The sequence below is a fragment of the Pteropus vampyrus genome, unplaced genomic scaffold (genome assembly GCF_000151845.1).
Source record: "Pteropus vampyrus isolate Shadow unplaced genomic scaffold, Pvam_2.0 Scaffold138, whole genome shotgun sequence".
Classification (NCBI taxonomy): domain Eukaryota; kingdom Metazoa; phylum Chordata; class Mammalia; order Chiroptera; family Pteropodidae; genus Pteropus; species Pteropus vampyrus.
Genome location: NW_011888919.1, coordinates 1,186,576 through 1,205,239, shown reverse-complemented (window position 1 = coordinate 1,205,239; position 18,664 = coordinate 1,186,576). Strand labels below are relative to the sequence as shown.

The 18,664-nt window shown below is 55.9% G+C and overlaps 3 protein-coding genes and 1 long non-coding RNA gene across 13 annotated transcripts in view; 2 read left to right on the top strand and 2 right to left on the bottom strand.

The window, feature by feature from the left end:
* The window catches only part of RTN2 (reticulon 2), a 10,191-nt gene extending 4,221 nt beyond the window's left edge, over nucleotides 1-5,970 (bottom strand). The window contains exons 1-8 of one of the 4 annotated variants that reach the window (XM_023535351.1): nucleotides 5,721-5,909; nucleotides 4,080-4,124; nucleotides 3,500-3,958; nucleotides 3,118-3,394; nucleotides 2,442-2,635; nucleotides 694-901; nucleotides 238-376; nucleotides 29-98 (exon numbers count right to left, since the gene is read on the bottom strand). In XM_023535351.1, the coding sequence (XP_023391119.1) occupies nucleotides 29-98; nucleotides 238-376; nucleotides 694-901; nucleotides 2,442-2,635; nucleotides 3,118-3,394; nucleotides 3,500-3,958; nucleotides 4,080-4,124; nucleotides 5,721-5,754 (1,426 nt within the window). In that variant the 5' untranslated portion in view covers nucleotides 5,755-5,909. Of the gene's footprint in view, nucleotides 1-28; nucleotides 99-237; nucleotides 377-693; nucleotides 902-2,441; nucleotides 2,636-3,117; nucleotides 3,395-3,499; nucleotides 3,959-4,079; nucleotides 4,125-5,720 lie in introns of all 4 variants that reach the window. The other 3 variants (XM_011367949.2, XM_023535350.1, XM_023535349.1) reach the window with 3 other exon arrangements.
* Nucleotides 5,971-6,033: 63 nt separating this feature from the next.
* Nucleotides 6,034-10,702, top strand: PPM1N (protein phosphatase, Mg2+/Mn2+ dependent 1N (putative)). The gene is made up of 5 exons (XM_011367948.2): nucleotides 6,034-8,147; nucleotides 8,693-8,810; nucleotides 8,887-8,992; nucleotides 9,074-9,134; nucleotides 10,273-10,702. The coding sequence occupies exons 1-5, from the start codon at nucleotides 7,218-7,220 to the stop codon at nucleotides 10,339-10,341; spliced, it is 1,284 nt and encodes a 427-aa protein (XP_011366250.1). The 5' UTR covers nucleotides 6,034-7,217; the 3' UTR covers nucleotides 10,342-10,702.
* Nucleotides 10,703-10,947: 245 nt separating this feature from the next.
* Nucleotides 10,948-15,234, bottom strand: LOC111744632. Of its 2 annotated transcripts, none has more exons than XR_002782249.1 (2): nucleotides 15,078-15,234; nucleotides 10,948-12,003 (listed from the first exon to the last, which is right to left on the bottom strand). It is a non-coding gene; the product is annotated as an uncharacterized LOC111744632 (long non-coding RNA). The 2 variants fall into 2 exon arrangements; XR_002782250.1 differs by lacking the exon at nucleotides 15,078-15,234 and adding an exon at nucleotides 14,406-14,851.
* The window catches only part of VASP (vasodilator stimulated phosphoprotein), a 13,637-nt gene continuing 8,222 nt past the window's right edge, over nucleotides 13,250-18,664 (top strand). Inside the window, exon 1 of one of the 6 annotated variants that reach the window (XM_011367943.2) lies at nucleotides 13,250-13,622. In XM_011367943.2, the coding sequence (XP_011366245.1) occupies nucleotides 13,618-13,622 (5 nt within the window). In that variant the 5' untranslated portion in view covers nucleotides 13,250-13,617. Of the gene's footprint in view, nucleotides 13,623-13,727; nucleotides 13,944-17,448; nucleotides 18,004-18,664 lie in introns of those variants that run through there. The other 5 variants (XM_023535355.1, XM_023535353.1, XM_023535354.1 and 2 more) reach the window with 5 other exon arrangements.

Sequence of the window (18,664 nt, the reverse complement as noted above, 5' to 3'; positions counted from 1 at the left end):
CCAGCCCCCCACAGCCTTCCCAGCTCACCCAGAATGAGAAGAGTCAAACCATTGAAGACGGCACCCACGAAGGTCAAGATGTAGAAGAGAAGGGCCAGCTGGGGGTGAGGGTCAAGGTCAGCAGAGCCTACAGGGCACTCTCCCGGCTGTGAACTTACCCAGAAATGGCCCTCCTACCCCCCCGGGGGCAGAAAGGTGGATGTCGGGAACCCAGGAGGGAATGGGGGTTTGGAGCACCTTAAGGGAGTCCACGAGATCTTCTACCAGGAAGAAATGTCGCAGCTGGGTGGCTGCAGATACCACTTGGGAGGCGATCTGCTGGGACAAACGTTCTGTCTGCTCCCGAGTCAGGGTCAGGTCCACGTCCAGGTAAACCCTGAGAGGACAAAAGCGTGTAAGGTGACTCTGGGTGGATGGGGACCAGGCTGAGGGGTATGGCTGGGATGAGGGAGGAGGCCACTTGTAGAGGGCTAAGGTCAAGGTCAGGGTCAGGAGATGGGATCAAGGATTAAGGCTAAGAAGTTAAGATCGAAGGTGAGGGCTGGAAGTGAAGGGTCAGAGCATGGATTAAAGTCAGAGGTGGGGGTCGGGTTGGAATCAGAAAGAGTCACAGAATGGGGACAGGGCCGAGGTCAGGACTTGGGGCCAGCACTGGGGTCTGGACAGAGTCAGGTTAGGGGCTGGGGTTCTCACTGAAAGGGGTTGATGCTGTCCCCCCGGTGCACAGCATGCAGCACTTTTCGGTAAACCCTGAGAGAGATGGTGCCACAGAGCAGCAGCAGAGCCACGTGGGCCGCCACAGACACGATGCTAAAGTGCAGGAGGCACAGCAGAGAGACCATGAGGCCTGTGAAGACCACTCCTGATGTCCTTGTGTCCTTCCAGTACAGCAGGTCTGCCACTGTGAAGGAGGCGGGCAGTCAGGCTGGGGTTTGGACCTGGCCTGGCTGACCTCTCGATCTCCCATATCCTGTCTCAGGGTTGAACCATGACCGCTTGACATATCTCTCAGCCTTAACCTGATTTCCTAATTTTTAGGGTCTTCTTTTATGGCATGTCTGCCTCCCCTCTTCTCCTTCTGGAAAACCCATGTTAAGCATCTGGCAAGTTCCTTTAATCTTACTCTTTCCCATAGATTCTGTGTGGTCACAATTTTTGGTCATTATTTATGGGAAATGGAATCATATATCCACTTTCTTGCATTATGCATATCTCGCTCTACTTGCATTCATAGAATTCCACGCTAGTCAACTAGAATAGCCCTTAATTCATTCTTTTTGAGGACGCCACGATATTTTGGAGTGTGGCTGCACTGTCATTCAGTTTATTCAACCATGTATCTATTACTGGGCCATTCACTTAGCTTCCTACTCCCCAGCAGCGTTGCAAGCACCAGCCTACTACAGATATTCTTACCTCCCGGAGGTTCTATTTCTGAGATAGAATCCCAGGGGTGGGATGGATGGGTGGACTAGTTACGTATTTTTGAATGTCACAAATATTCTCAGATTGCTTACTAGCAAGACTGTAACGAGAACAAAGTGCGAGTGATCTTTCCCCAACGTCCTGCCCAGCGATGGGTGTTACTGTTCCTTTTATTTTTGGCCAACCCGACAGGTGTAAAGTAATATCTCCTTGATACCTCTACCAACACATTTTTCTCAGTCCTAAATGTATTGATAACACCATCCTCCTTCCTAAGCTCTAATTCAAATTTCTGATCTCTTTCCGAGACCCTAAACTCACCTCCCAAGCCCAGCCTGAGCCCTGACCAGTGACCTTTCGACTCCAACGTTTCGACTCATTCATCTAAACCTCAAGAGCCCTCCCAATAATCCGCTCCCATTTGAACCAGGAGCCCAGGACCCTTCCATTTCTTTCCAGACCCTCTCCATCCTCTGGCCCTCACTTCACTCAAACTGACCCACGCAGATCAGTCCCCTTCAGAGTCTTACTTACTCCCCTCACTTCTGTCTCCTCCCTATCCACAGTCTCCCATTTACCTCTAACTAGAGCAGGCCTCCCCGTACCCCAACGCGCAGGGCCCTCCCCTGCGGGCTCCCCGAGGCCCTGTGCCAGTGAGTGGAGGAGGGGCCAGGTCGCCTGAGACGGGGGCTAAGTTTAGGCATGCTGGGGGGAGGGGGCCTCGCCTGCAGCTGCGCTGGCATGTCCAGCTCCTGAGTGACAGCGCCGCCTGGGCCTGAGGATGGGGGAGGGGGCCTCCCTGCTCTTAGGCCCCAAAGGCCCATCTTGGGGGAGAGGGCGCCCCACGCTCTCTTTATGCCTTCCTTGGACACCCCCAAAGCCCCCCAGACCCAGCCTGCAGCTCTGGGGAATCTGGGACCAATAGGAAACCTCTCCCCAGATTTGAGGGAAATAGCGAATCTGGATCCCCGTCCGCCATCCCCCAGCTCCCGTCTCAGCCCGCCCCGCAAGCCCACCTTTACTCCCCATCTCTGATCCGAGTGAGAGGCTGCGGACACCGCTGCTTCTCGGGGATTTCGCCCACTTCAGTGGAACCCGGAGGGAGGGAGTAGGGGGCGGGGCCCCCTCTGGCCGGGCCAATTGCTCTCCATAGAGGTGCGGACCATCCCCCAAAGGGGTGGATCTCTTGTAAACAGCTAAAGGGGTGGATCTCTTGTAAACAGTCTATAACGAACACTTGGCCGTTCCCGGAGGCTGAGCACCTTTTAAAGTAAGGCGGGGTCTATTTGCAACTGGCTAATGGATGTGGTCAGGAAAAGAGAATTTTTAAAAGGCACACAGTTTACTTGTAAATGTCCCATGACTACATCCAGAGGAGAGCCTTATTTTCTCAGGGATTTGGCCTGTTCAAAATTAGCCTCTAGGGGGAGCACTCCAAAAGAGGGATTAATTTTTTAAAGCAATCAGCCAATCGTAATGCTCACACGGAGGGCTAACTTCTCAAATGGGAAGGAGAACTACATGAAAAGAGCCAATGGCAGTCTATAATAACGGGACATTTTTTTAAGGGCGGGGTTTATAATGTCTAGCCAATCCCAACATCTTCTCCCCTCTCCACTCTCCTCTATTCCTTGGCGAGGTTGGTCTCTTTACATTGCAATCCTCCCACCCTCGCTGTGGTCTAAACGAGACCTTCGCTCCAGCAGTTTACCTAGAAGGTGTGGTTCCAATGTGAATTCTGATTGGTCCGTGCTATCGAGGCACTGCCCGGTGATTGGCTCCCGCTCCAGTTGTCCCCACGGCTCTTCCTCTTTGTCCTCCAGTGAGGGCTCATCAGGAGAAGAGTTCGAATCCCGGGATCTGGGTGGGGACTGGTGATAGGCCTGGGGAGTCCCAGAACCAGGACTGGGCTGTGGAGTCAAGACTTCGGGCGGCGAGGACTGAGCGAGTCCGAGTTGTAGGTCCAGTTCTGGCACATTAGAGAGAGAAGGTCTTGAGCTTTCACCTTGGAGATGCCTTGAGAAGAGACCACCCACCCCTTGTGGCTTTGGTCCCAGCACCTCAGACATCTCACCTTTCCCAGCCTCTCCAGCCTCTTCTTCGTCTTCCAGCGGGGTGGAGCTGCTGGTAGCAGAGTCCTCCTCGTACCTGGCTTCTCGAGCTGCCCAGCCCAGCTGCTCCAGCTGGAACCCCAGGTCATCTAGGGGGCGCCCAGCCAGAGGGGCGGTGTCGGGGTCACCGCGACGGCCGGGCTCTGGGGACTGACTCAGGCTGGGGATGCTCTCCAAGCTGTCGCCCAGGCCAGGCTGAAGAGGTGGGTCTCGCGGCTCGGAGACTGAGCGGCCCTGGGGCCGGGGCCGGCGGGCAGCTGAATCCCGGCGCGCCCCAGCGCCCCCCGCGCCGTCAAAGGCGATGTAAGAGAAGGTCAGCTCCCGCGGGGTGCCCCAATCCTGCGACGTGGTCTCTTCTTCGTCGTCCTCGGAGAATTCTCGGGCTGTGTGCAGCTCCCGAAAATCTGAGTCGTCGTTCCCTCCTGCAGTGAGTGAAGGAGAGCGTGAGCTCCTCCAAGCAGGAACCTGACCCACTCACCTCAACCGTCCTACCCAGCTGTGAGTCCCCTTCAGGTCCCACTCACATCCTCCTCCCGCGCTTACCTTCCGTGGAGTCAGGGGTAGAGGAGGCTGTAGACGGAGCTTCTTCTATGAGAGGGAAAAATCGAAGATTCTTAGAAGCTTAGACTGTCCAGATCACTGAAGTGTGCCAGTCCTGGAAACTCGGATGGTCGGAATTAAGGACTCGGAATATCACTGCTCAGTCTTGGAAGTTCAAATCCAGGAACCTTAACCTTAGAATCTTCAAATTAGGAATTTTAGGAGGTTTCAATTCATTCATTCTTTCAACAACCATTTATCCAGCCTATGTACCAGGCACTGTTTTAGACCCTTAGGATACAACTGTGAACAAAACAGACAAAATCCCTGCCCTCGCAGAGCTTGCACTCTATGGGGAAGACAGACAAACAATTAAATATATGATGTTGGGTGCTCAGTGTGTTGAGAAAAATAAAGCAGGTGAGAGGGTGCTGTTTCAGACAGGGTTGTCAGAAAGACTTCTCCGGTAAGATGACATTTGAGCAGAGACCTAAATAAAGTGAAGAATTCATGCAGATATCCAGGGAAGAGTCTTCCAGGCAGACGGAAAGGCTCAGTGCAAAGGCCCCGAGGCAGGCACTGTTTGGCACATGTGAGGGACAGAGAGGTGTAAAGGTGTGACTGGAGCAGAGTGACAGAGGAGAGAGGTGAGAGATGAGGAAAAAGTTAAGGGGTGTGTGTGTGTAGGGGGGAGATCATGTAGGGTCATCCTTTGTAAGCCAAGGTAAGGACAAGATCTTAGAATATTGGGATGATACTCTAAAATGTTGAAATAACAGATTCTTAGAATTTTGGCATCTGGACTCCCCAGACATGCACGTGGCTAGATCTGAGAGTGTTGAAATCCCCAGCTGTCAGAACCTCAGGGGTGCGGGACAGAGAATGTTAGGCATTCTGTTGGAGTCCTGGGCTCAGAGATCGGGAGGATCAGGCAAGGCGTTCTCATCTGTGGAATCCGGCCCCTCAGAGCTAGCTTGGGACTTTGCCTACAGGAGACGCTCAATGCCATTTGGAAATTGAAATCGGACGCCCCTCGCCCCCACCTCGTTTCCTCACCTGTGGTATCGGAAGCCGGGAAACAGAGTGGGTCTCCTCCAGGGTTACTACTGATCAGTGGTAAAAACCCTCTAAGGATCCAGGAGTCCTGGCCCCAACCCAGGGATGACTATTCCCCAGGGACAGGAGGTTGGACGATTTGGGCGAGGTCCGGGCTGCCCGTGAGTCAGGGCAGAAAAATGGAGGTGGGATGCGAAGATAAGTGATGGGGGTATCAGACCCCTGTTCTCCATCCTGGCTCTACCCCTCCATTCAACTGCCCAGCCCGCCGGCTGCGGCCAGCACCAAGGAGAGGGGACAGCTCCCGGCTAGGGTCCTCATCTCCGGGCGGGGCCGCGCCGCACACGCCAGAGCCCCGCGCACCCCCACGCCAGCTATCTCAGCCCCCCAACTCTGCCCTTTCTCAGGTCCTCCGGGTCAGGTGGCCCCCATCGCCGCTAGAACGCGGGGGGAGGGGAGAGCTTCCTTTGTCTCCTTCGCCTCCTCCCCCATCCCGGCTCTCCCGCGGCCAGGCGCAGAGAGGATACCCAGGAGGAGTCCACCCGGGCCTCTGGGCCCCACACCATGCGCGAGGCTCCCCCTACTCACTGCAGTGGGCGAAGACCGGCAGGACCTGCCCCATGGCCCCCCTCGGGCCTGCATCGGGACCCCCGCCCACTCCGGCCACGCCGCCCTGGGCCTGGGGCCGCAGGCTCTCATCTCCGCCTCGCCCAGGACGCCGCCGCCATCCTCTCCTCCTCCTCCTCCTCCTCCCGGGCCGTTCTAGCAGCCGCCACTGCCGCCGCCCTCTGCTCGGCTCCGCGGGGGCGGGCGGGGCCGCGGGAGGGAAGGCACTGCAGCGCGGGGCTGGGGCGGGGCCAGAGGACAGGCGGAGCGGAACCTTAGGGAGGGCAGGGGGCGGGAAAACACCGTTGGGCCCCGAGATGAGGGGCGTGGCTTTTCTACTAGAGAGGCGGAGCTAAGAGGAAAAGCTGTGGGGCGGGGAAGGCAAGGAAGGCCGTCTGAAGAGAGGGGTCTCGATGGGAGAGCGCGGGGCCTGTAGGGGAAGTGGGACAGAGCCTAGGGTAGGGCGAGGGCCTCGGGGAGAAAACGGTGAAGGAGCCCAAGTGGAGAGGATTGGGGCGTGGATCTCATAGTGGGTTGGGGCGGAGCTAGGGGCGGCTTTGAGGAGAGGTTATAAAGATTCTACTGCTCTGAGGTAGGATCTGAGCCTAGATCCTCAGAGGGCGTGGGAAAGGGGGCGGGGAGAAACTACCCAGAAAGTTTTGAGACAAGGGGAGAAGCTCAGACGTGGGTGGGGCTTAAGTGAATTTAGAATTTCGCGTCAGGTAGTTGGTCGCGGCCAGTCAGAGACAGAGGAGCTAGAGGCGTGGCCCAGAGGGAACTGGAGAGAGGAGGCAGGGGAGGAGTCGCGGCCCAGAAAGTGGACGTAACCTGGGGAGAGGAGGCTCGCTTGGCTAGCCAGATTGTGGGGGCTGGGCCTGTAGTTAAGATGCGGAGCCAGAGACGGGGCCAGACTTCGAATATTATAAGAGTTTGAGGCTGCGGACTTGCATGGGCGGATGGCTGGATAGGACCTGGAAAAGAAGTACCGGAAGAAGGGTTTGGGAGGGCGAGACCCAGAAGGGGAGGAGTTGAACCAAAAAAGACAAACAAAGAATTTAAAGATTTCGAAAACAGGGACGAGACCACTGAAATGGGCGGAGCTTAGACGGAGCAGGGCTGGGGTCCCGAAGCCAAGAGTGTAGTGTTGAGAACATAGATTATAGAGTTCGTGTTCTTGCTTGTTCCGTGACTCAGTTTCCTCTTCGATCAATCAGAGATGATGATGTAAAATAGTGCGTAGCACGTGATGAATGCTAGCTTGCCACTACTATTTTTCCCTGACCCTGAGCCGAAGGCTCCCTTTGAAGGTGCTGGAGAGAAAAGACCTAGGATCAATCTCTTCTAGTGACTGGACTTGAGTGCAGGTCAAGGGCATAGGAAAGAGATTTCAGTGGTTTAAAATCTCACAGTGGAGGGGATTAATACAGTGGAAGGGGGCAGGTGCAGAGGGTGGAGCCTTCCTGATCCCAGGGCAGAAGGATGGCGGCCTTTGCCTGCCTGCTGGAGCGTCTCCTCTGGCCAGCTCGCAAGGAAGAGGAAGTGAAGGAGGAGAAGGAAGACGAGGAGGAGGAGGGGTGCAGGGCTCTCGAAGGGCCTCGGTCCCTCCTGAACGCGCCGCGTTGCGCCCAGCGGCCGCACGGGGGTGCGGCGGCATCTTCGGGCCTGCGCTTCGGGGCGAGCGCAGCGCAGGGCTGGCGCACGCACATGGAGGACGCGCACTGCGCTTGGCTCGCGTTACCCGGGCTGCCTCCGGGCTGGGCTTTCTTTGCTGTCCTCGACGGCCACGGCGGGGCGCGAGCCGCCCTCTTCGGAGCGCGCCACCTGCTGGGCCATGTGCTGGAGGAGTTGGGCCCCGCGCCTGGCGAGCCCGAGGGCGTGTGTGGGGCGCTACGCCGTGCCTTCCTGAGAGCAGACGCACGTTTGCGATCGCTCTGGCCCCGCGGCGAGCCGGGCGGTTCCACGGCCGTGGCATTGCTCCTCTCTCCGCGCTTTCTGTACCTGGCGCACTGCGGCGACTCCCGCGCGGTGCTGAGCCGCGCGGGAGCTGTGGCCTTCAGCACCGAGGACCATCGGCCCCTCCGGCCCCGGGAACGCGAGCGCATCCATGACGCGGGCGGTACCATCAGCCGCCGGCGCCTCGAGGGTTCTCTGGCAGTGTCGCGAGCACTGGGAGACTTTGCCTACAAAGAGGCTCCTGGAAGGCCCCCTGAGCAGCAGCTCGTTTCCGCGGAGCCAGAAGTGACCGCCCTGGAACGGCGGGCGGAAGACGAGTTCATGCTCCTGGCCTCCGACGGCGTGTGGGACGCGATGTCTGGCGCTGCCCTCGCGGGACTGGTGGCATCGCGCCTCTCCTTGGGCCTGGCCCCAGAGCTAGTCTGCGCTCAGCTGTTGGACACGTGTCTGTGCAAGGTCCTGGGGGCGGGGCTTGTGATCACGGAGGGGATTTAGGGTGGAGGGGCTTTAATGAAGAGGCTAGAATAAAACGAGAAGGAGTGAGTGGGACTGCACCAAAGAGCATGGCCTGCTGGACTGGGGAGGGACCAAGATATGGACAGGGCGGAGCCTGAGGGATGCCGTGAGGCAAAATGGGAAAGTGGCACCTGAGGCGTTAGATTAAGTGAGAAGGATTTAAAAGAAAGGGCGTGGTCTTTTGGGATGGGACGTACCTGAGACAAAGGAGTGGGTCCTGGGGTATGATTAGTACCAGAATGAGGAGCCCCTAAACAGAGTGGGAGAAGCTTTGGCGAAGAGGGTCGTTCTCCTTGATAGGGCAGGGTTAGACCAGTTGGGGGGACATAGTGAGAGGGCTAAGTTTAGACTGGCAGATGGGCGGGACTTGAGAGACCTACAGAACCTGATTGGGGAGCGGGGAACAGAACACGGAGATCGTTGGGGAGTCCCGAGCTAGGGCGTTCAGCCGTGTCTCACCAGGCCGTTTCTTCCACCCTCTCTAGGGCAGCCTGGACAACATGACCTGCATCCTGGTTTGCTTCCCGGGGGCCCCCACGCCTTGTGAGAAGGCGATCAGGAAGGAGCGAGCGCTGGATGCAGCCCTGGGCCGCAGGGTCGCTGGTGGGCCAGCACTAGGAGCTCAGCGGGAAGGGGGGTGGCAAGCAGGGACACCCTATAACATTTGCCTCCTTCTCAGAGCTGTGCTCCTCCGCCCAGGAGCCCCCCAGCCTGAACACGGTTTTCAGGGCTCTGGCTTCAGAAGACATCCCAGATTTACCTCCTGGGGGCGGGCTCTACTGCAAGTGAGTCAGAGTTGGATAGGGTAGAATGGGGAGAGGGCTGGCAGCAGCAGGGCCCCCTCTTGAAGGCCTCCTGCTTTTCAGGGCCGCTGTCATCGCTGACGCTTATTCTCAACTCTGCCAGGCTTCAGGGGAGCGCTGGGAGGTAAGGATCCTATGTTCTTGAATGTTTCTCTTAGAAACATGTAATCCAGCTCCCTCCACAGCCCCGCCCCCCCCACACCAACTTCTTTAGTGATGGGGAAATTGAGGCCAGAGGGGACGTGAATCTTGCCTGATGTATTGATAAATTCTCGCACCTGGCCTGAGGCCTTGTGCTAGGCATGATGACCAGGGAAGTAGCAGCAGGGGAGTCTGTGCTTCCACCCCAAGAAATGTTCCCTCAGAAATGTTCTGTAAAGCCCTGTCATTCCAAGCACCACCCCCTCCATCCAGGAATGAGGCGGAAAAATTTAAGGAATGTTGCTGACCAATCCCCAGGCCTGGATGCACTGCAGAGACTAGGTCATCTCTGAGGATGGCCTGGGTCTTAGGGAGAGGTTGTGAACTGGGCCTAGAATGTCTAGGAGAATTTGGAAATGTCGAGGTGGTGGGTGGGGCCATAGAAATGAAGGCTCTTAGGGTGGGTCTCAGGGAGAAAACGGGAGGCAGGAAGCTGGGGACAAAACCCAAAGGCCTTTGCGTAGCAGAAAAGAGTTTGGTTGTCCTCGCTTGGAGGAACGGGACTGTTGATAGCTCTCAGCAGTTGAAGGAGGCATTCATCAGGATTGTTTGAGTCGTGAGTGACAGAAACCCAATTTAACCCGGGAAAGCAAAACGGAACTTACTGGGCCATGTAATTGAAGAGTTCAGGGACTTAAGGCATGATTGCATCTAGTTGTCAGATGCCGTCATCGGGAACCATTTCTTGGTTTTATTTCCCCTAAATTGGCTTCGTTCCCAGGCAGGGTCTCAGAGTGAGGTAGCAGAGAGTTGCAGCTCCAGACTCACAACCCCCGAGCCTAACATCCTCAGTGGAGAGAAGGCACCAGTTCCCCAATAGTTGCCACACTGGGTCACATGTCTGACCAAGTCACTGTGCCTCTGATTGGCCAGGCTAAGGTCACATGTCCATTCCTAGCGCTTAAGGTTGGGCTTCACTGCACTGAAACCTGATGGATTCAGAGATGGGGTAGGGTGGTCCCTCAAAGGAAAACAGGAGTGGTGCTCCCAGAATATAGGGGAGTAGATACTGAGAGGCAAAAGGGGTGCCTACTCACCGTCTCTTACATTTTGTGTTCCAGAAGGGGCAGAACGGCCCTGGGAAGGCCACTGGCACCCATTCAGGCTCTGCTTTGGACTTGGAGGCCTGACAGCTGTTGTCCTTTGGGGACCCTTTGCCCAGCTGGAGCCTCAACGGAATTAAAAAACTCTCCTTCCCCAGCTATGCAGACCAGCGGAAGGAAGACAAGCTGATGGAGGAACCCCAGAATGCTTATTTCCTCTTCTGTTACTTCCCTCTCACAGAAAGTCTTATGAGAGGGGAAATGCCACCCGCTATTTAGAAGGGGAGCGGGGAAACCCAACACCAAATGTTTGTGACATATTTAGAGCTGAATGGACCCTGAGAGATCAACCAGTTCAATAACCTTTCTTCCCTTTCCATTTTCCATCTGTTTTAGGGGGAGGTAGGGGAGAGGTTTTATTATTAAATATTAATTACATGATTCAAAATACATTTTTCTTGTAGGGAAAAAAAAACAACACGCAAGCATTATTTGCCCAGTCGCTTGGCAAATATGTATTGGGCGCCTGCTCACGGCCATTAAGGGGGACTCACTGAGATTCCTGCCTATTCTAGGGACCCACCTCTTAGTGTATATGGGGAGACAGCAAACAAGGGAACAAATCAGGTCAGGTCAAATCAGACACTGACAAGTGTCTCGAGGAAACTAAAACAAGGGACATGACAAAAAACCTTCTTTGGTTTTAAAATTATTTATTTTTTCAATGGTAATAAGTTCATTTGGTTCAAAATTCAAAGGGTACAAAATGGTATAAAATGAGGTCTTTCTCCATCCCCTGTCCCTCAGCCACTCAGTTTTCCACCTGCGAATGGATGCTTTAGACAAGGGGATCAGGGAAGATCTCTAAGGAGGAGGGGACAACTGAGCAGAGCCCTGACAGAAAAGCAGTCAGCCACGCAAATAACCCAAGGAAGAGTGTCTCAAAGCAGAAGGAACAGCCAGAGCGAAAGCCAAGAGGCAAGATCCAACTTAAGATCTCTAGGACCTTCACATTCCCCACAAATCTATTCCCTGTCCTACTGGTAACCACTGCAATGAATTCAGAGTGGATTTTTCCAGAACTTTTACTCTGCATGTACACCCGAGGTGCTTCCTTGATTTTTTTCATACCCTATGTATCATTTGCCAATTTTTTTTTTCACCAAATAATATGTTAGGGGCTTCTTTTATGCCATTTACACACATTCTTTTTTGGCTGCTGCTCAGCGCTTCAGACAAGTGTTGTGAAATTGTTTTGCTATCCATCTTCCTCTCGATGGACATTTAGGCTATTTCCAATTTCTTGCCCGCACATCATTGCTGCCATAAAGGTCCTTGGACAGGCTCCTTGTGTATGTATGCAAGGGGCTCTCTGGTGTGGGGGGGTCTTGCTACCTGTTTTGCACAGCACTTGAGCTAAGAATGGTTTTTATATTTTTAGGGGTTGTAAAAAAAATATATGTGAAAGAGATCTTATGTTTAATATGCCTAAGATATTTACTATTTGGACCTTCATAGAAACAGTTTGCTGACTGCAGTGCAGGTGGCACACAGAAGTACCACCCCTCTCATTTCACAGATGGGAACGCTAAGACCCAGAGAGGAGAAAGGACTTACCCAAGGTCACACAGAAACTGGGGTTCTCATTCAGTTGGGTAAATGTGCGTCGAGCTGCTGTTCTAGGCCTGGCTGGGTTAGTGAAATACAGAAATCGATCGAGTCTACTCCCGTCTCCAAGGAACTCACAGCCTGGGGAGACACACAGAGAAACAATTATAACCCATGTGAATCAGGGTTCAAGGGCTCCTAGGGTGAGGTGGGGAAGGGGAGAGGATTACTCAGTTCTGCGGAGAAGAATTAATGTCAGAACATACACTAGAAGGACGAGATGAAGTCAGGACAGCATCCAGGATTCGGCTTGGACAAGGGCTGGGTAGGTTGTCCACCTCACCTAGTCAGCTGGACCCTAAGAATTGTTGCTTTTACACCTTGCATCCGAGCCCTGGAGTGCTGGGGGTTCAGGCAAAAGGGCTTATAGTCCAGATATATTCCTGTCTTCTAGGCCTCAGTTTACCCATTTGTAAACGTCAAACTGATGATTTACCAGGTTCCTGTCCCTGAATGGGGCACCGTACCCAGGCCAGGTGGCGCTCTACGGGAGAGGCGGGGACACAGGCGTGACGCTACGAGGGGCGGGGCCTGCAGGACCCGCTGCGGAAGCCTCGGAGGGTGTCCTGGCTCAGCCAGAAGCCCGCGGGCGCGTGGGGGAAGGGGCCTGCAGGAGCCGGCATTAGGGAGGGTCTCCCCGGCTCCGAGCCTTCCAATTGCGGGATGATCCCGCCATCCTCCGCGGGCGAAACTGAGTCACCGCGGGGCGTGCGTGGAGAGGGGGCCAAGGGCTTTATCCACACTGGAACCCGGAGTCCCATCCCCGCCCAGGTCCACCGCCGCACACCCACCCCCTGCGGCTGTGAGTCAGCGGCCGGCCGCGCCCCCTCGGCCCACTTCCTCCTCACCTTCTCCAGCGGGGCGGGGGGGGCCGTGAGAGGGGTGGCGCCCTCCCCACCCATCCCCCTCCCGTGAGGGGGAGAGGGTTCACTCTTAGTAACCCCTCTCTCTTGGCAAAGAAGAGACACGTTGGGAGGTCCGAAGGGAGGATTTAAGGGAGAAAATTTGAGACAACCTGTGCTTAACCAGAGGGTCTTCCTTGCTACCATCCCAATTGAGCAGAATATAAAGAAAAGGAGAAGTCGATAAGGAGGGTGAGAAAAAATTGTGCCCCCCATCGAGATCCCCCTAAGAATTTCCCATAGTGGGAGAGAACTAGGGATCTAGAAAGGATCCCTTCCCATCCACAAAGCTTCTCCCTTAATTTGGTGGTGACCCTCACCGTACATTCCCTGCAATAACGCAGGAAAAGAGGGAAATAGTGGGTCTAGGGTTCCGCGTTGCCCTTTTAAGCGCCCTCTACCCAGCCAACCGCCTTGAGTTGTCTGCGGCCCCTTTAAGGCGCAGGGCATTGTGGGTACGGGGAGTGGAATTTTGGAACGAAATGTAGCGAAGAGAAGTACAGTAGTAAGAGTAACATTGTAGCCGTCGCCGGCGGAGGGGGTGCGCCGGGGAGGGGTCGCCGCACCCCCCTTCTGCCGCAGGGACCCCCCGATCAAATCCCCAGAGGGAGGAGGCGCCCGAGGACCCGCCCCGGCCCCATCCACGTTCTCCCCAGGAAGCCGGACTCTATGGGGCGGGACCCTGGGGGAGACTGAGCAGAACCTGGAGCCAACCCCGAACCCCTGAACCTCGAGCCAGGGGCGCCCCGGGAGCACCCACTCTGTGGGTGCGCCGCCCACCCGCTGAGCAGCCATGAGGTGAGCCTCCAACTGCCTCCAGACCCTTCCCCGCCCGGCGCGGGCTCCCCGCCCCGCCTTTGTCCCCCTCCCCCCAGCTCGCTCGGGGCTGGAATTTGGGGACAGGGCACTGGGAGCCTCGGATTTGAGGGCGAACCCTTTTGGATGAGCTTCAAATACGGACCACTTCCCCATGACTCCCAAGCCTCAGGGTGGTGGCGGTGAGGTTTTTATGGGACCCCTCAGATTTGGGGGCGCTCCGAGGACTCATGAATTTTTAAAAGTCTTCTTCAGAGGACCTCCAAGTTGGCAGATACTCCCCGGAGGGAGGTCAGGATTTAGGTAGGATTCAGACTTCCACCAAATCTCAACTCGGGCTTAGAGAGGGATCTTGGGGGGCCGTTTGGGGGTCCCTGGCACCTGGAAGAGAGATTGAGACGTAGACCTAGGTTTGCGGGGTCCCCCTTTCCGCGGCGCTGTTGTCTTCCCATGTGGGACCTCGTTCTTTAACTTCGAGGGTACTTAACCCCCTAAATTTGGAGGGGCTCTCATCCTGTGCAGGGGGTTGGTGCGGACCCAGATGCAGCCTCGAAGGTCTAGTTGGGACTCCCCTCCCCCGCTGCTCCGCACCCACATTCTGCTTAAAACAGGCCGTGCCTAGGACCGAGCAAGCTTCGGTGCGGAGGGCGGCTCCCTTGCCCCAGGCCCCAGGCCAGGGGGCGGCTCCTCTCCCCCACCTGCGCGGCCTTAGGAGGGAGGGGGCGCGGCAGCTGGGGAAAGGGGGCCTTTGTCTTCCTGACTCACCTGTCGAGACAGCTGGTGTGGGGGGGGCAGGCCGGGAGCCCTGTGGGCCGGCTGCTTCCCCCACCGCGGCGCCTCCCGCTTCTCTCGCCACCCTCACTGTCAGAGCTGTGGGGTTGGAGGAGGGGGCGCTGGGAAGCTTCAAGGTCATAGCCCTCTCCCCCTGGGACCCAGGCTTTCCAGATAGTTCCAGCTCTCTTCCCAGGAATTTAATCCTGGGGGTGGGGGGCCCAGGGGACCCAGGGATTTTGTTTTATCTAGGCCTCACTCAAAACTCCTGGGCTCACCTGAGGGCGGGGCCAGTGCGGGCCGGGGGGGGGGGGGCGGACTGGATCCCAATACCCTCGTTCTCCCTCCCCCGACCCCCCATAATCTCTCCCTTGGGGCCTGAGCTTGACAATACTATCTCTCTCCACTCTCTCAGGGACTTCCTGCCCCCAAGCCCCCAGCTTAAGGGGGAGGCCTCTGGGGAGGGCTGAGGATTAACCCCCTGGTGTCCACATCCTCCCACTGCCCCCAGGTTCCCCTCTGCCCTCAGACATCAGGGTGGCATTCCTTTTTATGACCATTAGAGAACCCCCCCCTCCCGCATTTGCTCCTTCTCACGTGAAAGGGATGGTTGGAAAATTTGGAACAAGGGGGCACCCAGAGATACCCTCAAGACTTCCTGCCTACCATTTCTCCCGTTATAGCAACATCCCTTCAAGGCCTGCCCTGGAGAGGGGGCAGCTTTCGCGAGCCAGGCTCTCTTCCTTCACCCTTTGAGGGGGGGAGGACTCTCCTCTCCCACTACCCCCAGCCCCACCCCTCGCCTCCCCGCCACCCCCCGCGTTTCCGGTCCCAGGCACCGTGGAAGGCGGATGGCGGATGTCCGAGTTAGTGCTGCCTCACTCACTGAGACCGTAAAAGGGCAGGAGCGATGCCTGGGCCAGCCTCCCGCCCCCCCACCCCAAGCCCGTCCCGAGGCCCCAGCCCTCCCACAGTCCCCCTACTAATGGCGGGGCCCTACCTCCCACCTCCTGGGGGGTGGGCAGAAGCTGAGCTGAGACCTGTCCCACCAGAGGGTTATTCCCACCTTCTGAGGGGTCTTCCTGCCAATGGCCACACCCCACTTCCTGGGCTGTGCCCCTTCTCCAAAGACAGCTAGGATTCAGGTTGACACACACCACTGTATCCAGCTGGGGAAACTGAGGCTCAGAGAGAAAGGTCTGGCGCAGGATCCCTCAGAAATTCCTAGGCAATGTTGAAGGAGGGGAGGGGACTGGGAGCCTCCGGGCTGGTTTGGCTGGGGACAGCCTTGGGGGCAGTTGGAAGGGAGGATGTTAAGATGGAAAATTACAAGATAATAGTTCTCTTTCTCCCAGTCCGACAAATATTTGTTGAGCGTCTGCTGTGTCCGGGACTCTGAGCTGGGATTCTGAGAAGGCTGGGAAGCTGAGCATAAGTGTGAGGCTCTCAGGGCAGAAGGGACTCTGAAGAATTCGAGTCCATTTCTTTCCTCTTCCCAAAACAGTAATTATTAGTATTTTTATTTTAAAAATAATAAGATCATTTGATCAAATGTCTTCTTTATGCCAGGCACTGTACTGGGTGCCTGATTCAGTTTAATCCTCACGGCAGTGCTAAGAGATTGAGACTATTATGACTGCGTCCTCTCACCCGCCAGTTTACAGATGGGAAAACTGAGGAATGGACAAATTAAACACATTGCCTATGACGGCCAAAGACTTTGGAAACGGGCAAGCCTAGATGGAACCCAGGGCTGTCTCCAGATTATTATACTATTAAAGAAAAAGAAAAAACATTTAATGATTAAAAAAAAAAAATACAGGCAGCATGCTTTCACTATATGAACAATTAAAATAACAATGGAGATGCACAGAAAGAAACCCAGGTGGGAACTTTTACCTCCTGTCGGCTTAATGGGAAACTGAGGCTGGTCAGGGAGGAGGGCCCAGAGCGAGCCCCCACGAGCCCCACAGCCCCCAGATCTCGTTCCCTGTGCAGGGTTCTTTCCGAGATCTGTAGTCTGGAAAGGTGGTGTGTGCATGGAGTGGGGGCGGGGGGAGTGTGGATCACAAGCTTTGTGGTTTAAGGAAGCTAGGGGGTGAATCTTAGGGTGAGCGTGAGGGGCTAAGGGAAGAGTGGGCCTCTAATCTGGAAAGCCAACTAAACCGGAGTGAGTGTGTTTAATTGCCTCCAGCGATGAGAAGCTCTCTCCCTCAGCTTCCTTGTATGCAGCCTGTGCCGAATTCCAGGTCCTGAGCTTTAGGGCTTTTTCTTATCTCTTCGAATCCTTTAAACAAACCTGGTGAGTTGTGGTTCCCAGGGCTGCAAACCAAGGCACAGAGAGGTAAAGCGACACAGCAAGGGGCTGACTTGAACGGTCTCCCATCCACTGCACGCTGGAGTTTTCCAGAATGTGGGACTTGTGGGGAGGGGCGGGTCCTGGGCTGGCTGAGGATTAAGGCTCTCCTCTCGTGTCAAATCGAGGGCGAGAGACCCCAGGAGACCCCTAGCATCAAGCGGACCCCGTTTGAACCTCACTCCCCAGCTTCCCGGCTGTGGAATTTTCCGTTGCATTTTTTGCGTAGTTTGTAGTCTTATTTTTTTAAAGTTAAGTAATGAATGAGTTTTTCATAGGTAATACCACCCCGTGGTGGGGAAAAAAAAGAAGAATCAAGCAGTTCTAAAGAGTGAACACTGCGACGTGTCCACTTCCTCCGTCCCCTGGTCCCAGTTCCCCTCCTGCCACGGTCGGTCTCCCGAGAAGCAGCCTCTGCGTATGTCACCACTGTGTGCAGATGTATTTATATCCTTCCCACCTTTTTTTTTTTTAAAAAACCTCTGATACACACTTCTTCAGACCTCAGCTTTTTCCAATTTCAGCTCAGCTGTTCCCTCGTCTTTAAAGAGGTTAAGAACTTGGGTGAACTTGGGCTCACCCTCTGCTTACTTGCTGTGTGACCTGGGACAAGCGTCTTCGCCTCTCGTGAGGTCATTGCAAGGTTCTTTGTGGAGATGGGAGCTCAGTGCCTAGAACAGTGCCTGGGACGCGGGCTAACCAGGAATTGTCAGCTGAGTTTTCCTTTTTCGGCACGTGGCTGATTTAACAACTCTTGGGTACCTGCTAGGTTCTGGGGACACAGCAGTGAACAATAAGGACAAAAACGCCTGCCTTCACGGTCCTGATGTTTTGTGAGGGGCGATGGGGCTCTGTCAGGCAGGGATAGCTGCTGTGACATGTGGGACATTCCACGGGAGGGAGAGGAAATCCCCAGATAGTGCTTGGACCAGGGGAGACCTGGGGGAGGTGAGGATCCAGGATGAGGAAGGACAAGTGCATAGGCCTGAGGCAGGAATGTGTCTGGCATGTGGAAGGAGCAGCATGAAGGCCGGAGGGGCTGGAACAGCGAGCTGGGGGAAGGGAAGGGATGAGATCAGAGATCACACGGATCAGGAAAGCCACAGAGAGCGCTCGGCTTCTTTCGGCCCCAGCCGGCGGAGCCAGCGTTGCTTCCGAGAAGAGGAGGGACTCAGTCTGCCCGGTGTTTTAACAGGATCCTTCTGCCGTGATGGGGACACTACGGCCTGGAGTGGGGTAGGACCAGCCTGGGGTCACTCAGCAGGCACCCTCTGACCAGGCCAGGGCCTCAGCAGGGCAGGGCCCCTTGGGAGAGCAAAGTGCAGCCAGGGTGGGGTGGCAAAGACAAGCCGGGCACCTGGCCAGAGTCTGCCCTGGGTGTGGGTGGCAGGTGTGGGCGAGGCCTTAACCCTGCCCTGCCAGGGGCAGTGGGAGCCAAAAACAGCCCCCGAGGCTGCCCTTGTCTGCAAACTGCACCTGGTGTTTGAGGATGGCCCACGCATGCAGTCCCTGGCGAGCGGTTAAGACTGTGGACCTGGAAAGCAGGTGGCCTGGGTTCAGATCCTCACTCTGCTGTTTACCAGCTCCGTGACCAGGCACAAGTCACGCAACCTCTCTGAGCCTCTGTTTGCATTCCTCGCTCGCAAAATGAGGATGAAATAGCGTCCACCTGGAAGGGCTGCAGTGAGAATAGTGACTGAGGAGAAGGCCGAGGGCGCCTGACCCGTGGAGGTGCCTGGTCCGGAGGCACCACAGCCGTGTAAACTTGGGAGTGTCTGGGGGACTCAGCCTCCCAGCCTAGGAACGCGGAGCTGGGTCTGCTGAGGGCTCTCCCTGCCCTGTCTCTGACAGCATCGGCGTCATGCTGCAGCCCCCAGACCTGATAGAGACAGAGCCA

Bases quoted from the DNA above. Each gene is read 5' to 3' on its own strand.
- PPM1N (XM_011367948.2), top strand. From the start codon at position 7,218: ATGGCGGCCTTTGCCTGCCTGCTGGAGCGTCTCCTCTGGCCAGCTCGC. The intron at 8,148-8,692 runs GTCCTGGGGGCG...CACCCTCTCTAG, and splicing joins TGGACACGTGTCTGTGCAAG to GGCAGCCTGGACAACATGAC. The intron at 8,811-8,886 runs GTGGGCCAGCAC...CCTCCTTCTCAG, and splicing joins CCTGGGCCGCAGGGTCGCTG to AGCTGTGCTCCTCCGCCCAG.